The 12,258-nt window shown below is 50.8% G+C and overlaps 5 protein-coding genes across 5 annotated transcripts; 3 read left to right on the forward strand and 2 right to left on the reverse strand.

Annotated features, from left to right (window-relative positions):
• Nucleotides 1–316: 316 nt before the first annotated feature.
• On the forward strand, nucleotides 317–1,145 carry LACBIDRAFT_293524 (uncharacterized protein; the record flags this gene model as incomplete). The annotated part of the gene is made up of 3 exons (XM_001878635.1): nucleotides 317–508; nucleotides 530–862; nucleotides 926–1,145. 2 exons carry the CDS (start codon nucleotides 317–319, stop codon nucleotides 857–859), a joined length of 522 nt encoding a protein of 173 aa, XP_001878670.1. The 3' UTR covers nucleotides 860–862; nucleotides 926–1,145.
• A 734-nt stretch (nucleotides 1,146–1,879) lies between these two features.
• LACBIDRAFT_325103 (uncharacterized protein) lies at nucleotides 1,880–4,951 on the reverse strand (the record flags this gene model as incomplete). The annotated part of the gene is made up of 1 exon (XM_001878875.1): nucleotides 1,880–4,951. The coding sequence occupies one exon, from the start codon at nucleotides 4,949–4,951 to the stop codon at nucleotides 1,880–1,882; it is 3,072 nt and encodes a 1,023-aa protein (XP_001878910.1).
• A 1,795-nt stretch (nucleotides 4,952–6,746) lies between these two features.
• LACBIDRAFT_293525 (uncharacterized protein) lies at nucleotides 6,747–7,643 on the forward strand (the record flags this gene model as incomplete). The annotated part of the gene is made up of 5 exons (XM_001878636.1): nucleotides 6,747–6,955; nucleotides 7,016–7,029; nucleotides 7,158–7,264; nucleotides 7,328–7,408; nucleotides 7,561–7,643. Exons 1-5 carry the CDS (start codon nucleotides 6,902–6,904, stop codon nucleotides 7,641–7,643), a joined length of 339 nt encoding a protein of 112 aa, XP_001878671.1. The 5' UTR covers nucleotides 6,747–6,901.
• Nucleotides 7,644–8,390: 747 nt separating this feature from the next.
• LACBIDRAFT_316878 (uncharacterized protein) lies at nucleotides 8,391–10,720 on the forward strand (the record flags this gene model as incomplete). The annotated part of the gene is made up of 9 exons (XM_001878637.1): nucleotides 8,391–8,828; nucleotides 8,876–8,906; nucleotides 8,960–8,999; nucleotides 9,055–9,197; nucleotides 9,257–9,276; nucleotides 9,329–9,891; nucleotides 9,952–10,125; nucleotides 10,181–10,368; nucleotides 10,431–10,720. The coding sequence occupies 9 exons, from the start codon at nucleotides 8,391–8,393 to the stop codon at nucleotides 10,718–10,720; spliced, it is 1,887 nt and encodes a 628-aa protein (XP_001878672.1).
• A 249-nt stretch (nucleotides 10,721–10,969) lies between these two features.
• Nucleotides 10,970–12,182, reverse strand: LACBIDRAFT_316879 (uncharacterized protein; the record flags this gene model as incomplete). The annotated part of the gene is made up of 3 exons (XM_001878876.1): nucleotides 10,970–11,684; nucleotides 11,741–11,990; nucleotides 12,041–12,182. The coding sequence occupies 3 exons, from the start codon at nucleotides 12,180–12,182 to the stop codon at nucleotides 10,970–10,972; spliced, it is 1,107 nt and encodes a 368-aa protein (XP_001878911.1).
• Between the last annotated feature and the right edge of the window lie 76 nt (nucleotides 12,183–12,258).

The raw sequence follows: 12,258 nt of genomic DNA on the forward strand, positions 1-12,258 counted from the left end.
CACGTTGTTGGGAAGATGTCTGGAAGTTGAGAGAACGTAAAGGAATGTAACTTGTAGCCTAATGTAAACACACGGGTCGACCAAGAAGTAAATTGCTCACCCAGAACGTCTGAACATCTGTGTCATGGAATCACGACCGCAACAGCCCCGTGGACAATACCTTGGTCAAATTTTTCCTTGCGACGTAATTGGGTCGATAAATCTGCCAGGACCTGTTCAGCTTAAAAGGCGGTAGGTCTTTTGGTGGCATACCCAGAGAACCCCACTTCTCTACGCCCCCCAGCTCTACTACAACAGCAATCGCGCCCTCAGCACAATGCAACTCCAGCTTTCCGCCCTTCTCTCACTCCTGACCGTCGCCCTCTTCGCCGTTCCCGCTTCGTCCCAACGCACCCTCAACATTGAAGTCTTTGATTCCCCCCGCCGATGCCTAGGGACCAGTTTCATCTTCCGTAACGTCGCCCCGGGTGTCTGCTGCACCAATATCCCTAGAGGATATGGGTTTTCCGTAAGTTTCCTGGGTCTTCAGGCGGGGTCAGTTGGCGATGGGTTCGTCACCAATTCGTGCGCGAGCCAACACTTGTTTGAGGTCTTCCGAGGCGGAGAGTGCTGGCAGTCGAGGGACGGCCGCCGCGTGGGGGCTGTGCGCTGGAAACCAGCAGGACCCTGCCCGGGATGTCTCTTGGAGGACGGACAGACTAAGGGCCCAGCACCATCTGTGTTCACCTACGATGATCACTCCGGAGTCAAGAACACCATCGTCGTTCCAGCTGATGACGAAGATGCCGCTCAGAAGATTGCTGACCTGTACGAAGCGAAGGACTTTGAGGCGTTGGCTAAGTACGAGAAGGAAGAGTAAGAGGTCAGTAAGCCTCCGCCTTTTCCTTCTTCGCAATCGCTTTACTCACCGTTCGCTGTCCTATAGGTTGAAAGTTCCCATCCGTTGGGCATTCTTGGAGAGACTGGATATGAGCTTTGATATGTTTTGATTTTTTTTTATTACGTAGACGCGACCGAGTTGCTTCCCGGTACTAAATGCAACTTCAACCACACGATCGCGTTTATCTGGACAATATGTATGATATTTGTGTCTGATGTGTAGTCATTCTGATTCAATTTGTGTGCTTGTGAATGCGTTATTTCATTGGGGGTGCGATTACGAACTGTTTCTAGTTTTGTTTGAAGTCGGACGCATCAGAAAACCTGGTTGGATCAGTTGGCTGCATTTTAAGTAGGCTACCATTACCGTAAGGTAGAGGACATCCATACCTCGTTACCATAATGTAAGTGCTGACAATCCACGTTCTTTGTTTGTCAATGACAGCGTTCGTGATAGCAGTGGTGCATTTCTCCCCGACCCCGTGGATGGTTTCGAAAGAAGAAGGATGTCACATCCGTCACAGCACCGTGCACGCACGTGAGCGCGTCAGCGCGACAACGCGTCCCCAACGCGTCGCGTAGGTAGGATTGCATTGAATAACCACGTAGGCGACTGCGGCCCATTTTTGAGTTGGCCAGGTTTTAGTACTTGTGCTGGTTCCAATGATATTCGTTAGATACATTATATTCGTTAAATACATTGAATTACAGTAAGTATTGAGTAAGTAATTACACGTCGCTCGGCACTCATGGGCGTTGTGATATTGAAGTTTACTCAATGGGTTGTCCCTTCAACTTCCCTTACTTACCTCAAGACTTCAAATCCTTCCACAAAACCAAAAACCAAATGAAAACAACGAAAGTGTATATGATATGACAGGGTATCATAAGTGAGTGAGGTAATACTGTATTCCATAATGATGATGATGATGGTGGGTGGCGGTAAAGCTAAGTACCAAAAATCCAAATGACGACGAAAAATCCCAACGAAAACAAACACCTAAAACTCCCCCTGCCCCGAAACCAAAATCGCAAACCACCCAAACATAGACATCAAAAACCGAACCATCCACGCCGGGTCCGCACCGAGACCAAGACCAGGGCGGAGCTGCATCGCTAGTGCGATGTCCAGTGGTGAGCGGGACACCCTAATTCGTTGGGTATCTGGAGTTTGTATTAAAGATGAGATGGTCTTGATGGAGGTGGTAGCTGTCGTGGTTGTGGTTGTGGTCGTATTTGAAGAGGATGGAGCTTGGGAATCGGGGAACGAACCCGGCAGCGCCTCGGTGTCGGTCTCTTCTTGCACCTTCACCTCCTCCACCACCTCCTCCGTTAACACCACCCCACCCTTCTTCAAACTCGGACTAGCCACAGGCGTCGAACTCGACGAAGAAGAAGAGCTCAATCCAAGCGGAGGCGCGTCCGCCGCGCGGAGGGACCACGCAGGCCTCAACCCCAACGTTGGAATCCTCGGTGAGCTAGGCGCCGTTCGCGTCGTCAACTTCACCACTCCCAGACCACCAGGGGACAAAGGCGGCGAGTCGGGGGGTGTAGGCGTTTGTGAGGGCGGTGAACGCTTCTCTTTGTCTTCCTTGATACTACTGCTGATGAAATCGAGATCAGGAAGAGGGAGTAACTCCGGATCGGGGTACTCCTCCTCGTGTGAGCGCTTGGTATCATTGGAGATGGTGATGAGCGGAATGGTGAGTGGTGGAAGGAGGGGTAAAGGCGGGGAATCTTCCACGGAGTTGGTCATGAAAGGAAGTGATTCGGGGTCTTGTTGTTGGATTAATAAATCGTGTGGTGGTTTCTCGTCCAGGAGAGACTCATCACCATTCGGGAGTGGCACAGTAACGTCAGAGTCCGTACCGTCCAAAGGCAAAGGCAACGGAGCATCGACTAAATCCAGCCCCAAGCTCCACGCACGCATCATGTCGTCTTCTTCATCCCATTGCCACGCTGTTGCTGTGGGTTTTTGTTCGGAAGTGGCCTGATCCTGAGGGAGGTCGACTGGTTTGGTGGGTTCGGGAGAGGGGTGTATGTCCACTAAGTAGGGCACGTCTACGAGGACGTCCGTCGTTTTCGGGAAAGAGACCTCCACAACCTCCACAACCTCAAGCTGAGAAACCTCCACGTCCACAACCTCTGGTGCGGAAACCTCGACAACCTCCACCGCAGAAACCTCCACAGCCTCTGCCGCGGAAACTTCCACAACTTCCACCGCAGAAACCTCCACAACCTCCACCGCAGAAACCTCCACATCCACATCCACCTCCACAACCTCGGGAAGGGGAACCTCCACATCCACAGGACGAGGAGATACATCCACCAGCACACCTTCTTCTTCTTCCTCCTCCTCTTCCTCTTCCTCTGGCTCAGCCTCTTCCTCTGTCTCTTCTTCCTTCTCTTCCTCTTCCTCTGCCTCAGCCTCCGCCCCAGTCCCTTTTTCTTCAGGAACGACAATAGCGTCTTCATAACCGACATGCACCAACTCCTCTCCCCCTTCCTCCTGGCTCTCAACCGGCACAACCGCTTCATTCAAATCCAAAATGGAAACGGGTGCAACGATGGGCAGCTGTGCAACAGGCCGCACCGCAACTGGGAGATGCACAAGAGGCTCAACATTCACTGGGACAGGCGACGCCTCCCTCGACACCACCCGACTGGTTCCAACGGATAACACCACGGGTTCCATAGGTGAAATAGTCCTAGATGAGGACGTGTCCACATCCACGTCTACGAGCTTTTCTTCCGTTATTGAGGAATCAACGTCGATGAGGGTGTCGTTGGAGGGGTGTGCTAGGGTTTTGGGAGGGAGAGGGAGAGGAAGAAGCTCGACGTCCCGCTTTAGCGCGACCAACTCGACCTCGACGTCCCCACCGATACTCCTTCTGCGGGACATCATGACGCCTGTCTTGAAGCCAAACACGTCTTCCTCCCCCCCTCCCTCTGCACGTGTTGTTGTGTCGGATAGATCGACTAAAGGCATGGAGACCAACTCGAGCGGACCACCCGGAACCAGCGAGTTCTTTGCAGCCCTCTTCCGACGACCGAAGACACCAACGTCCTCGTCATCCTGATCTTCTTCGCCTTCGGAGCTGGAGGAAAAGTCGATCAAGGGTGCGTCCTTGGACGTGCGGTATAAATTCCGCATCTCAACCTCCGCTTCCGCATGCGGGAACGCAAGCCCAAGTCTGGAATTTGCAACTTTCCTCACGGTAACACCACCCAGACTCTTCGACCGTCTATGTGCGGTCGTCGGAGGGGGTGTGGTAGCTAGGAAGGGCGGGGACGGTGTTCGTGGACGATTGGGGGAAATGATGCTCTTTGGTTGAGGTTGGAGGGGGACGTACGGGCCTGGAAAGAGGGAGAAGGGCGTGGGGAGGGGAATGCGTAGCGGGATCGAGGAGAAGGGGGAGTGGGAGTGGTGTGCTGGGGAGGGTGTGCGTGGGCCTGGGGAAGTTGTTGATGTGCCGGGTGAGGACGAGGAGGTGAGTGGGGGTGTTGGTGGGAAAGGGAGAGGGGTCGCTGGGGTTTGGAACGCACTTTGTTGCTCGGCGTACACGCCGTAATCGACTAGAGCAGCTGTAGGTGGTGGACTGGCCACGTGTGTAGGTAACAGCTCGACGCTGTTACCCCTGGAAGGCAACACGAGTGCCGATGCCTTGCGGTATGCGTTCGCCGTGGTCTTCTTGAACGGTGTCAGATCCCATGAGGGGACTGGTATCCTCGACTTTTTGGGTTCGGAGGGGGCGTTGCTAGTTGGCAGAGTCTCCAAGGAAGAAGAAGAGGAAGCAGAAGAAGAAGACGAAGAGCGAGAGAGCAAGTTCCTAAAATTGACGATGCGGATGAGGCGTTGGACGATGTATGAGAATACGAGTGCGAGGACGGAGTATCCCAATATGGGGATGGCGGCGAAGGAGGACATGCTGGTTGTCGTAGTCGTGGTTAGGACCGGCTGCGCTCTGTGTGACATGAGTGAGATTGAATGATAAAGAAGTGAACGTTTGAACACGAACGCAGCACGGGTATTGAGAGAGAGGGTAGAAAGGGAGAAAGTCGTGAAAGTCATTAAGAAGACGAGGCGATATAGGGAAACAGGCGAGGAGCGAGCACGAGGATCAAGCCAGTTGTGCAGACACTGACGAGATGGTGTCTCCTCGAGGAGTACACGAGGTAGATTATGTTTGCTGGCATGACCACGTGCTTATTTTTTTCAACGTTCCGGTTGCTTGGCGAGAACGGAACGACCACACCAAGGACGCGTTGTTTTTCCATTGCGACGCGTTCTTTTTGTAAGAGAATACAACTCTTTACATTCCGAGGTGAAAGTACGTGTTGTGTTTGACTTTAGGTGCTGATCACGACGACGTCATTGACGCCACATCACACAAGCGCACTGATCTGCGCACAAAACATATTGCGCATCAGTATCGCTCACTCAGGGCCTCGTACAGCACAAGGCGTCTACTCCACGCAAGCCGACAACGAACATCATGTTCCCTCGATCGCTCCCCACCCAAGGAAATCCCAATGACCGCACCACGCACAGTGACATTTCGTCGCTAGCTACGGAACGTGAATGAACTCCCCGACGAATGTGAGCGCTGGCCATGGTATGACTCTAAGACAGTCAATCGCAAGAAGAATATGAGGGTCTCATGTCCATTACATCGGAGGGGACGTGGACGATACGTACCCAGCGCTTCAAGCTTCAAGGCGCGAGTCCACAGCCATGATCAAGCTATTCGACATTTGTCGTTGTACCATCGCTGTCACCCATCCGCTTTTTTTTTTAAAAACCATTCATGAATTCGGTATGTCGCTTCACAAGTTCAAAAAGAATACTCCGGAAATTCACCAAATCTCTATCTAGGGCTCTGATCAGTCAACCACGCTGAGTATCACAGTACTTAACACAGGAATGATTTCGGAGGTACATGATTTTTTCTCCTGTGCGATCGATATATAATGAATCACCTTTCCCGAGCAGAATTCAGGGTAACTTTCACTCAAGTCGTACTTCCCGATGCAGAGGACTACACCCCCCGATTACAGACTCTCCAGATGTGTGCCAAGCCGTTACACCCCTAGGCCGTCGCCCATAGCTGGCGAAGGTCGAGATCAGGTGGAGGATTTGTCCGTACGTAAAAAGTTCTGCAATTGAACAAGTCATCTGGATGACCTAGTCCTGAATCGAACAGGAACTCACTGGCCAGACTGATCAAATCCATTTCGGATATTCTCCAGCTGTGCGCCGCCATTACACCACTAGGTCGTATGATTCCTCTTGATGGATGCTCATCTCATATCATTTATTCAGTCTCGGCTTCAATTGCAATTTTAAGGCGCGCAGTGGGGAATCAGCCTTCAAGCTCATCCGCCACCGTCATACCTACTAAGTTTTTGGCAAGGCATAGAGGCTATGCGACGCAACCACGGTTTTTTTCTGCAACCTTAGACTGACCCCTAGGAAGTCCAGAAACGCATGCATAGTATTTCATCTCGGACAACATCCTCCTCAGAAATGTATCGCGGGGACTCCCAAATAAGTAAGGTAATAATGCGACCCCAATCTCAGGCTCGAACAAACCCCATCTATTCGTTCCTCGTCACCTGAAAGGTGACCGGTGACCATTTACTTATCGTGATATACAGTAGTGTTCTGGGAACACCCTCACTTCCCTTCCTTCCGAGGCCTCTGCGGCGATGTGATGCAGTCTTGAGAAGCAATTAGAGCCGGTGATGAATTCTAATCCTACCACGTAGTTCTTGGGTTTGGCTAGTACAGCCTGGAAGGGCTTATTTATGACCGTGGAAGAGTCGTTACACTCTTTTAAACCTAGTCGGTGACGATTGCTACCCGCATACCACCATGAAGTCCTTCCTTGCTCCCCTCACGTTCGCTATAGTCTTGGCCTCCAACGCTCTCGCTGAAATCATCCAAGTCACTTTTTCTCCGTAACTTCTTCCATCTTTTCTCTCCATTCGCTGTCTCTCATTTCGTCGCTCATTAGCAACAATGGAACTGTCTTCCTTGGCGAAATTCTTCAAGTCGAATGGCAAGGTGGAGAATGTGAGCGTTTCTCGCACTTGTCCAACATTGTAAAAGCATTCACTCACACTCAAAACCCAGCCCCTTATACCTTTGTGCGTCCTGCTTATCGTTGTCATCACTGTGCTAACCTTGGTGCTAACGATTTCTTTTTCAGAGGCACGTCACTACTACTTAGTTGTTTCTTTATGTTTCTCGTTGGTATTAATACCTCTTTGATCAGTGTCATCTCCAGTGCCAACCTGGGCACCACTCTTGGCTACTCTCGCGACATAACAGGCCACACCTGGGACTGGATCGCCGCAGTTACGGGTAGTCTTCTGCATGAAGGTCAGTCATACGATGAAGTTCCGAGTCCTATAAATACAGTTTATCGTCTTACCCTCTTCCAAGGAACGTCGGCCTCCTTCTTTCAAGTGGAAGATGCCAAGGGTGATGTTGGTCGATCCGAGACATTCGCCATTCATGCTGAAAGTAAGTCTGACCCAAATAAATAAGAACTGAAGAACTGAAGCCTAAGTTTCCCAAATAGATTGAAAGTTCCGGCTCTTTCATTCTTGGAATGAGCTTTGATACGTTTGACAATTTTTTTCTTGACGTCGATGTTGCTTTTGGGTAATACGTAGTCGTGGCCTTTCAACCAGGCGATCACGTTTATCTGGACAATATGTATGATTTTTCATTGAAATCCGAATTTGTCTGCTTGTGAATGCGATATTTCGTCGACGGCGCAATTAAGAACTGTTTCTTTTTTGTTCAAAGTCTTCTGCTGCCATCGAAAGGTCATCCTTGGAGTTTATTAATACAAGTTGAGTGGGCTCACAAGAGAAAGCTTATGATCGCATTTCTTGTTTTAATTTCACCCGAGGAGCACGGAACTGTGAATCGAGGTGGTGGTACTTATACAGTTATACTCCAGCACCGGAGGCGGACGAAAAGAGACAAAAGCAAAATAAAGAACTGAGTTTGCCAAGCTTTGCCAAGATGACGCCGAAGATCAATACAACCAAATACCTGCCTTTTTTTCCAAGTGGTTGACGCCGTAAAAGTCAGCAAAGCGCACCTCATTCACTTCGACCTTTGTGAAGACCAAACATTCTTTTTGCTGATTCAGATACTTCTTGAAAAACGACGCAGAACAGGCTAATAGAGCTATCGTAGGCCTACGGCCGTGGTCTTGGCAGGACAATCACTTGCAGGCATCAAAATGAAAACACAAAGGTACACACTCGGTGCTGGACCTGGTCGTCGACGGCACAGCCCTTTCAATGGAAGGTTTTGAACGATGAAGCCTCGCACGAGTCGCATTTTCTGTGCATGAGATGGACCGTGGGTGAGCTTATCTGTTCCATCTCTCAGATATTCAGCAATTCTGACTGACTCGCTACGTAGTAGGAGCGCTGGGGAAAAAGTCGTTGAGGGGACGTGATGCTTCAAGATTTGCGTAGAAAACTCTATGACCCTGACATGTGTACAGATCTGGAGTCAAAAAGTTGCTGTGCGGGCAGACAAAGGGCATACCTCTGCGGCGGATCCGGCCTTTCCGCATATAATAAGACCCGTACCGTCGAGGCATCCATCACCTGCGTTTTTCTTTTTCCTCATCAATCTCCATTTTTTCTCCTTCCGCCCCTCTCTCCTCCGCTTACGACAACCACTTACCTTGGAGACGACAGTCCTTGCCTTGACCATGAAGAGTTCAGTCGCTTCACTGCTGGTCGCCCTCACCTCTGCAACGACGTCTGCCTATGGCTTGGAGCTCGAGTTTCAACGACGTTCAATTATGGTGGGATCGCAGTCCACCGATAATCGGTTTGACCTGCTGAAAACGTTGGGAGGGAAAGATGCGACGTCAAGTTCAACTTCAAATGTTACGAATATTCAAAACACGAGAGTAAGTGGCCTTAATCTCCTTTGTACTCTTCTCTGAAATTTGATTAGTACACGACGAACATTGTGTTAAATGGCAAACGTGGGTTTCACCCTGGTGATATATTGAGCTGGATCCTCATCAACTCTCTGTAGAGGTTCTTGTCGCGTTAGACACAGGGAGCACAGATCTCTGGTATGACCCACCTCTCCTTTTACCCCGTTCTCCCTTCCCAATCAATCGTTTTCAGGGTTGCCCCGACGGTTGACATCGGCAGCTTCAATGACTCTGGCATACCGCTGGAGCTTCTTTATGGCGATGGCTCATATGGTGTCAGCGGGACGATCGGCGTTGCACCATTTAAACTGGGAACGTACGATGTACCACAACAAGGTACGCTCTCCATCTCCGACCTGGGACGATAGCCAGTCAAGCTAATGATACCACCCCAGCGTTCCTTCGTGCCACCAAAGTGAGTTCGATGCTTGTTTTGAATGATGTATCCTGTTTATCTTTGAACCCAGGGATCTGTGTCAGGAATCACGGATATTGGGGTATCGGGTCTGCTCGGTTTGAGCTTTGACTTTGTCTCCGCTTCTCCCATCAACGCCCACATCAAATCGATCTATGGAACTGACGCAACGTGGGGACGTTCCGTTCTCAAGAACATCTTCAGTCAAAACGCCTCTCAGCCCAACTTTATCGCCATCGATCTCGCACGGACGGATGACTTGGAGGAGACGGCCGGTGGGGCGTTCTCGATCGGCGAATACGCACCGAAATACGTTGCCATTGCCAACTCTCCGAAACTCACCCAGTTCCCCAAGAACGGCGATAGGTGGACTACCTTGCTTGAGAGTGTTCACGTTAATGGAGCTGCTATTGCTCTCAAATCGAAGATCCAGGGTGTGCTTTCGGGAACCTCCCAAGCTCTCCTCGACACCGGCGACCCGGCTGCGATTCTGCCAACATACCTCTTCGATGCAATCTACTCTCAAATCCCGGGCGCAGTGGCTTATGACGAGGGCAGCACTCACCTTTATATCCTTCCTTGCAACACTACCCAATCAGTTTCGCTCTTCTTTGGGTAATGTCGACTTTCACTTATCCTTGGCTTTGATCATGAGCTCATGCAATTTGTTCGTAGTGGCAAGGAGTACCCCATCCATCCTCTGGACTTGTCAACGATCACCCAACCGCTGGAGATCGATGGTAAGCAATACGTCGCCTGCGCATCGTCTTTCATGGCCGCGGACAACTGGGCCGGCGATGCTTATGAGGTATCCTTGGGTGATGCTTTCCTGCGCAACGTCTACACCGTGTACGTCTCGTTAGGTCTGATCCCGACCGCTTTGCTGATCGCTCTTCACTTTCAGCTTTGATTTTGGCGACACTGGCACGGATGGCAGCACTGACGAACCATACATGAAGCTCTTTGCCAAGACGGACCCAGTGAAAGCTGCCAGCCAAGTCGCAACTATTCGTGGCAAGACAATGGCTGGCATGCCACCGGAGATCGCCCCCTCAACCCTTATCAAGCTAATTAATGGTGGCGCTGTTGCAGGTAAGCAACCCGGCCAGTGCGATGGAAGAGCATCATGCTAACCGATGTGCGCTATCTATCAGCTGCGGGTTCATCGGCCAACTCAACTAAATCGGCTTCCAATCTCGATGCGTCTGTGCTGTCGGTGTCGGGCGAAACAATTGCGAAATATGGACTCATCGCCGTCCTCCTCCTTAGTGCCAACGTTATCATTGGACTTGCGCTCCTCGTCTTCGCCATTTTGAACTGCGTTCGAAGAGAGTCATCAAAGTCTGTGTCAAGGGCTGCCCCTCAATACATTCCGGTGAAAGTGAGAGATGAGGAGTCGGCCTACTCAACTCCATATCATGATCAAAGCAAATATTCACAGTAATTGAGCGTTTTCTGATGATGTTTGTATTTATCACGATGGACATACCAACGGACACTTCATATTCACGACTAACTACTACACACGCATTTTCAATGTCTTGTAACGTTATACCCACAACGTGCTTGGGGCACCTCAATGGAGCTTCCTCATATGAAGGAAGTGGTGTTAGTCATGAGTTCGGTAGTGACTTACTCTGAGCGCTGAGCAGTGAGCCTGAGAAAAGTTTGAGTAGGTGATCGCCCAGTAAATTCATTCAACCGGAAGTCTGCTACCTCTGTTTACTTGATCCTGCCCAAAGCTTCTTTCCAGCGCCACGGTTCTCATATCCGCCTCGCTACCCGAATCTTTGTCCCTCCTACTGCCCTTCTCCCTCCTTGGTGGAGTCCCATCCCTTTTATCACCAGACCTTGGTGATCGACTTCTGTCTCTCGGCTTCATCACAATCCCGCCCGCAGATGTCGTCGGAGGCGTCCCACTTCTTGAATTTCCTCCACCCTTACCCTTCGACGAGCTCACTGACGCGGTCCTCGAAGGCACGGTCGGCGTGACACTAGCAGGTGGCGTCGTCGGGCTCCCCTCCCGATCCCAAAATGCCATCCGACCTAACCACGTCTTCCTCATCTCTGCCCTCTCCTTCTCTTCCCGTTTCCGCTCAAATGTCGCCCTGTGACGTTCATAACCCTCCCTGAAACTTTTGTCCACTTTTGATGAGAATATCAGCTCGCCCCGCGGGTTAGCTGCTGGTGGTATCGTGGGTATCGGCCGCGAGGTGGAGGCTGATCGCGCGCGGGCCTCAGGGGAGGTCGAGCGTGAGTTGGATCTGGATGCATTGGGGGACACCTCCGCTGGGCGGGGGAAGAAGAACGTTATGGGGTTCCAGTAGAACTTTGATCGGAGGGGTGGTCTACGGACGTTGAGGTACATGTTAAATGAACGCAAGGCGCGGTTCGCGTGTGGTACATATCTTGAACACGACCATGAGCAGTGTGGCCAACGAAAATCAGAATTACATCAACGTACTTGTTTGCATAGCCAATCTTCTCCGAGTACATCCCACTGGCGAAGAACAAAACGAGTGTCGTGACACTCACAAATAGAAGACCACTCGCAAAATACGGAGGGAAGACCACGTCTTTCTCCGTGGTATAGACGCTAGGCAGCACCCGCTGCAAAACCATCTTGCATGGAACAACGAGGAGCGAATTCTCTGGTGGTAACAGAACTTCCCAGAGAAGAAATGCTATGACGATGAGTAATTGAAGTAGGAATACTGAAATCAAGGCGTTAGAATCGAAAACGAACGGCAGGGAGTGAACGTACTTTGGTACCGCGATTTACGGCGCTGGAGGCTTGCCGCAGTCGTTTTGAGCCTCTCCTCAAACAAGAGAAGATCTCTGTATGTGGCACTGTCATTTTGAGGAAATACTACGCCTTTTGGAGGAGGGGTTGAGCGCGAGGGCATGAAATGCAGGAAAAGGGGTGGTGGCAGGAGAAAAGGAAGCCCTCTGATTGTGAAAGCTTGACACGTGGTAGATAAG

The sequence above is a fragment of the Laccaria bicolor genome, genomic scaffold (genome assembly GCF_000143565.1).
Source record: "Laccaria bicolor S238N-H82 LACBIscaffold_7 genomic scaffold, whole genome shotgun sequence".
NCBI lineage: Eukaryota > Fungi > Basidiomycota > Agaricomycetes > Agaricales > Hydnangiaceae > Laccaria > Laccaria bicolor.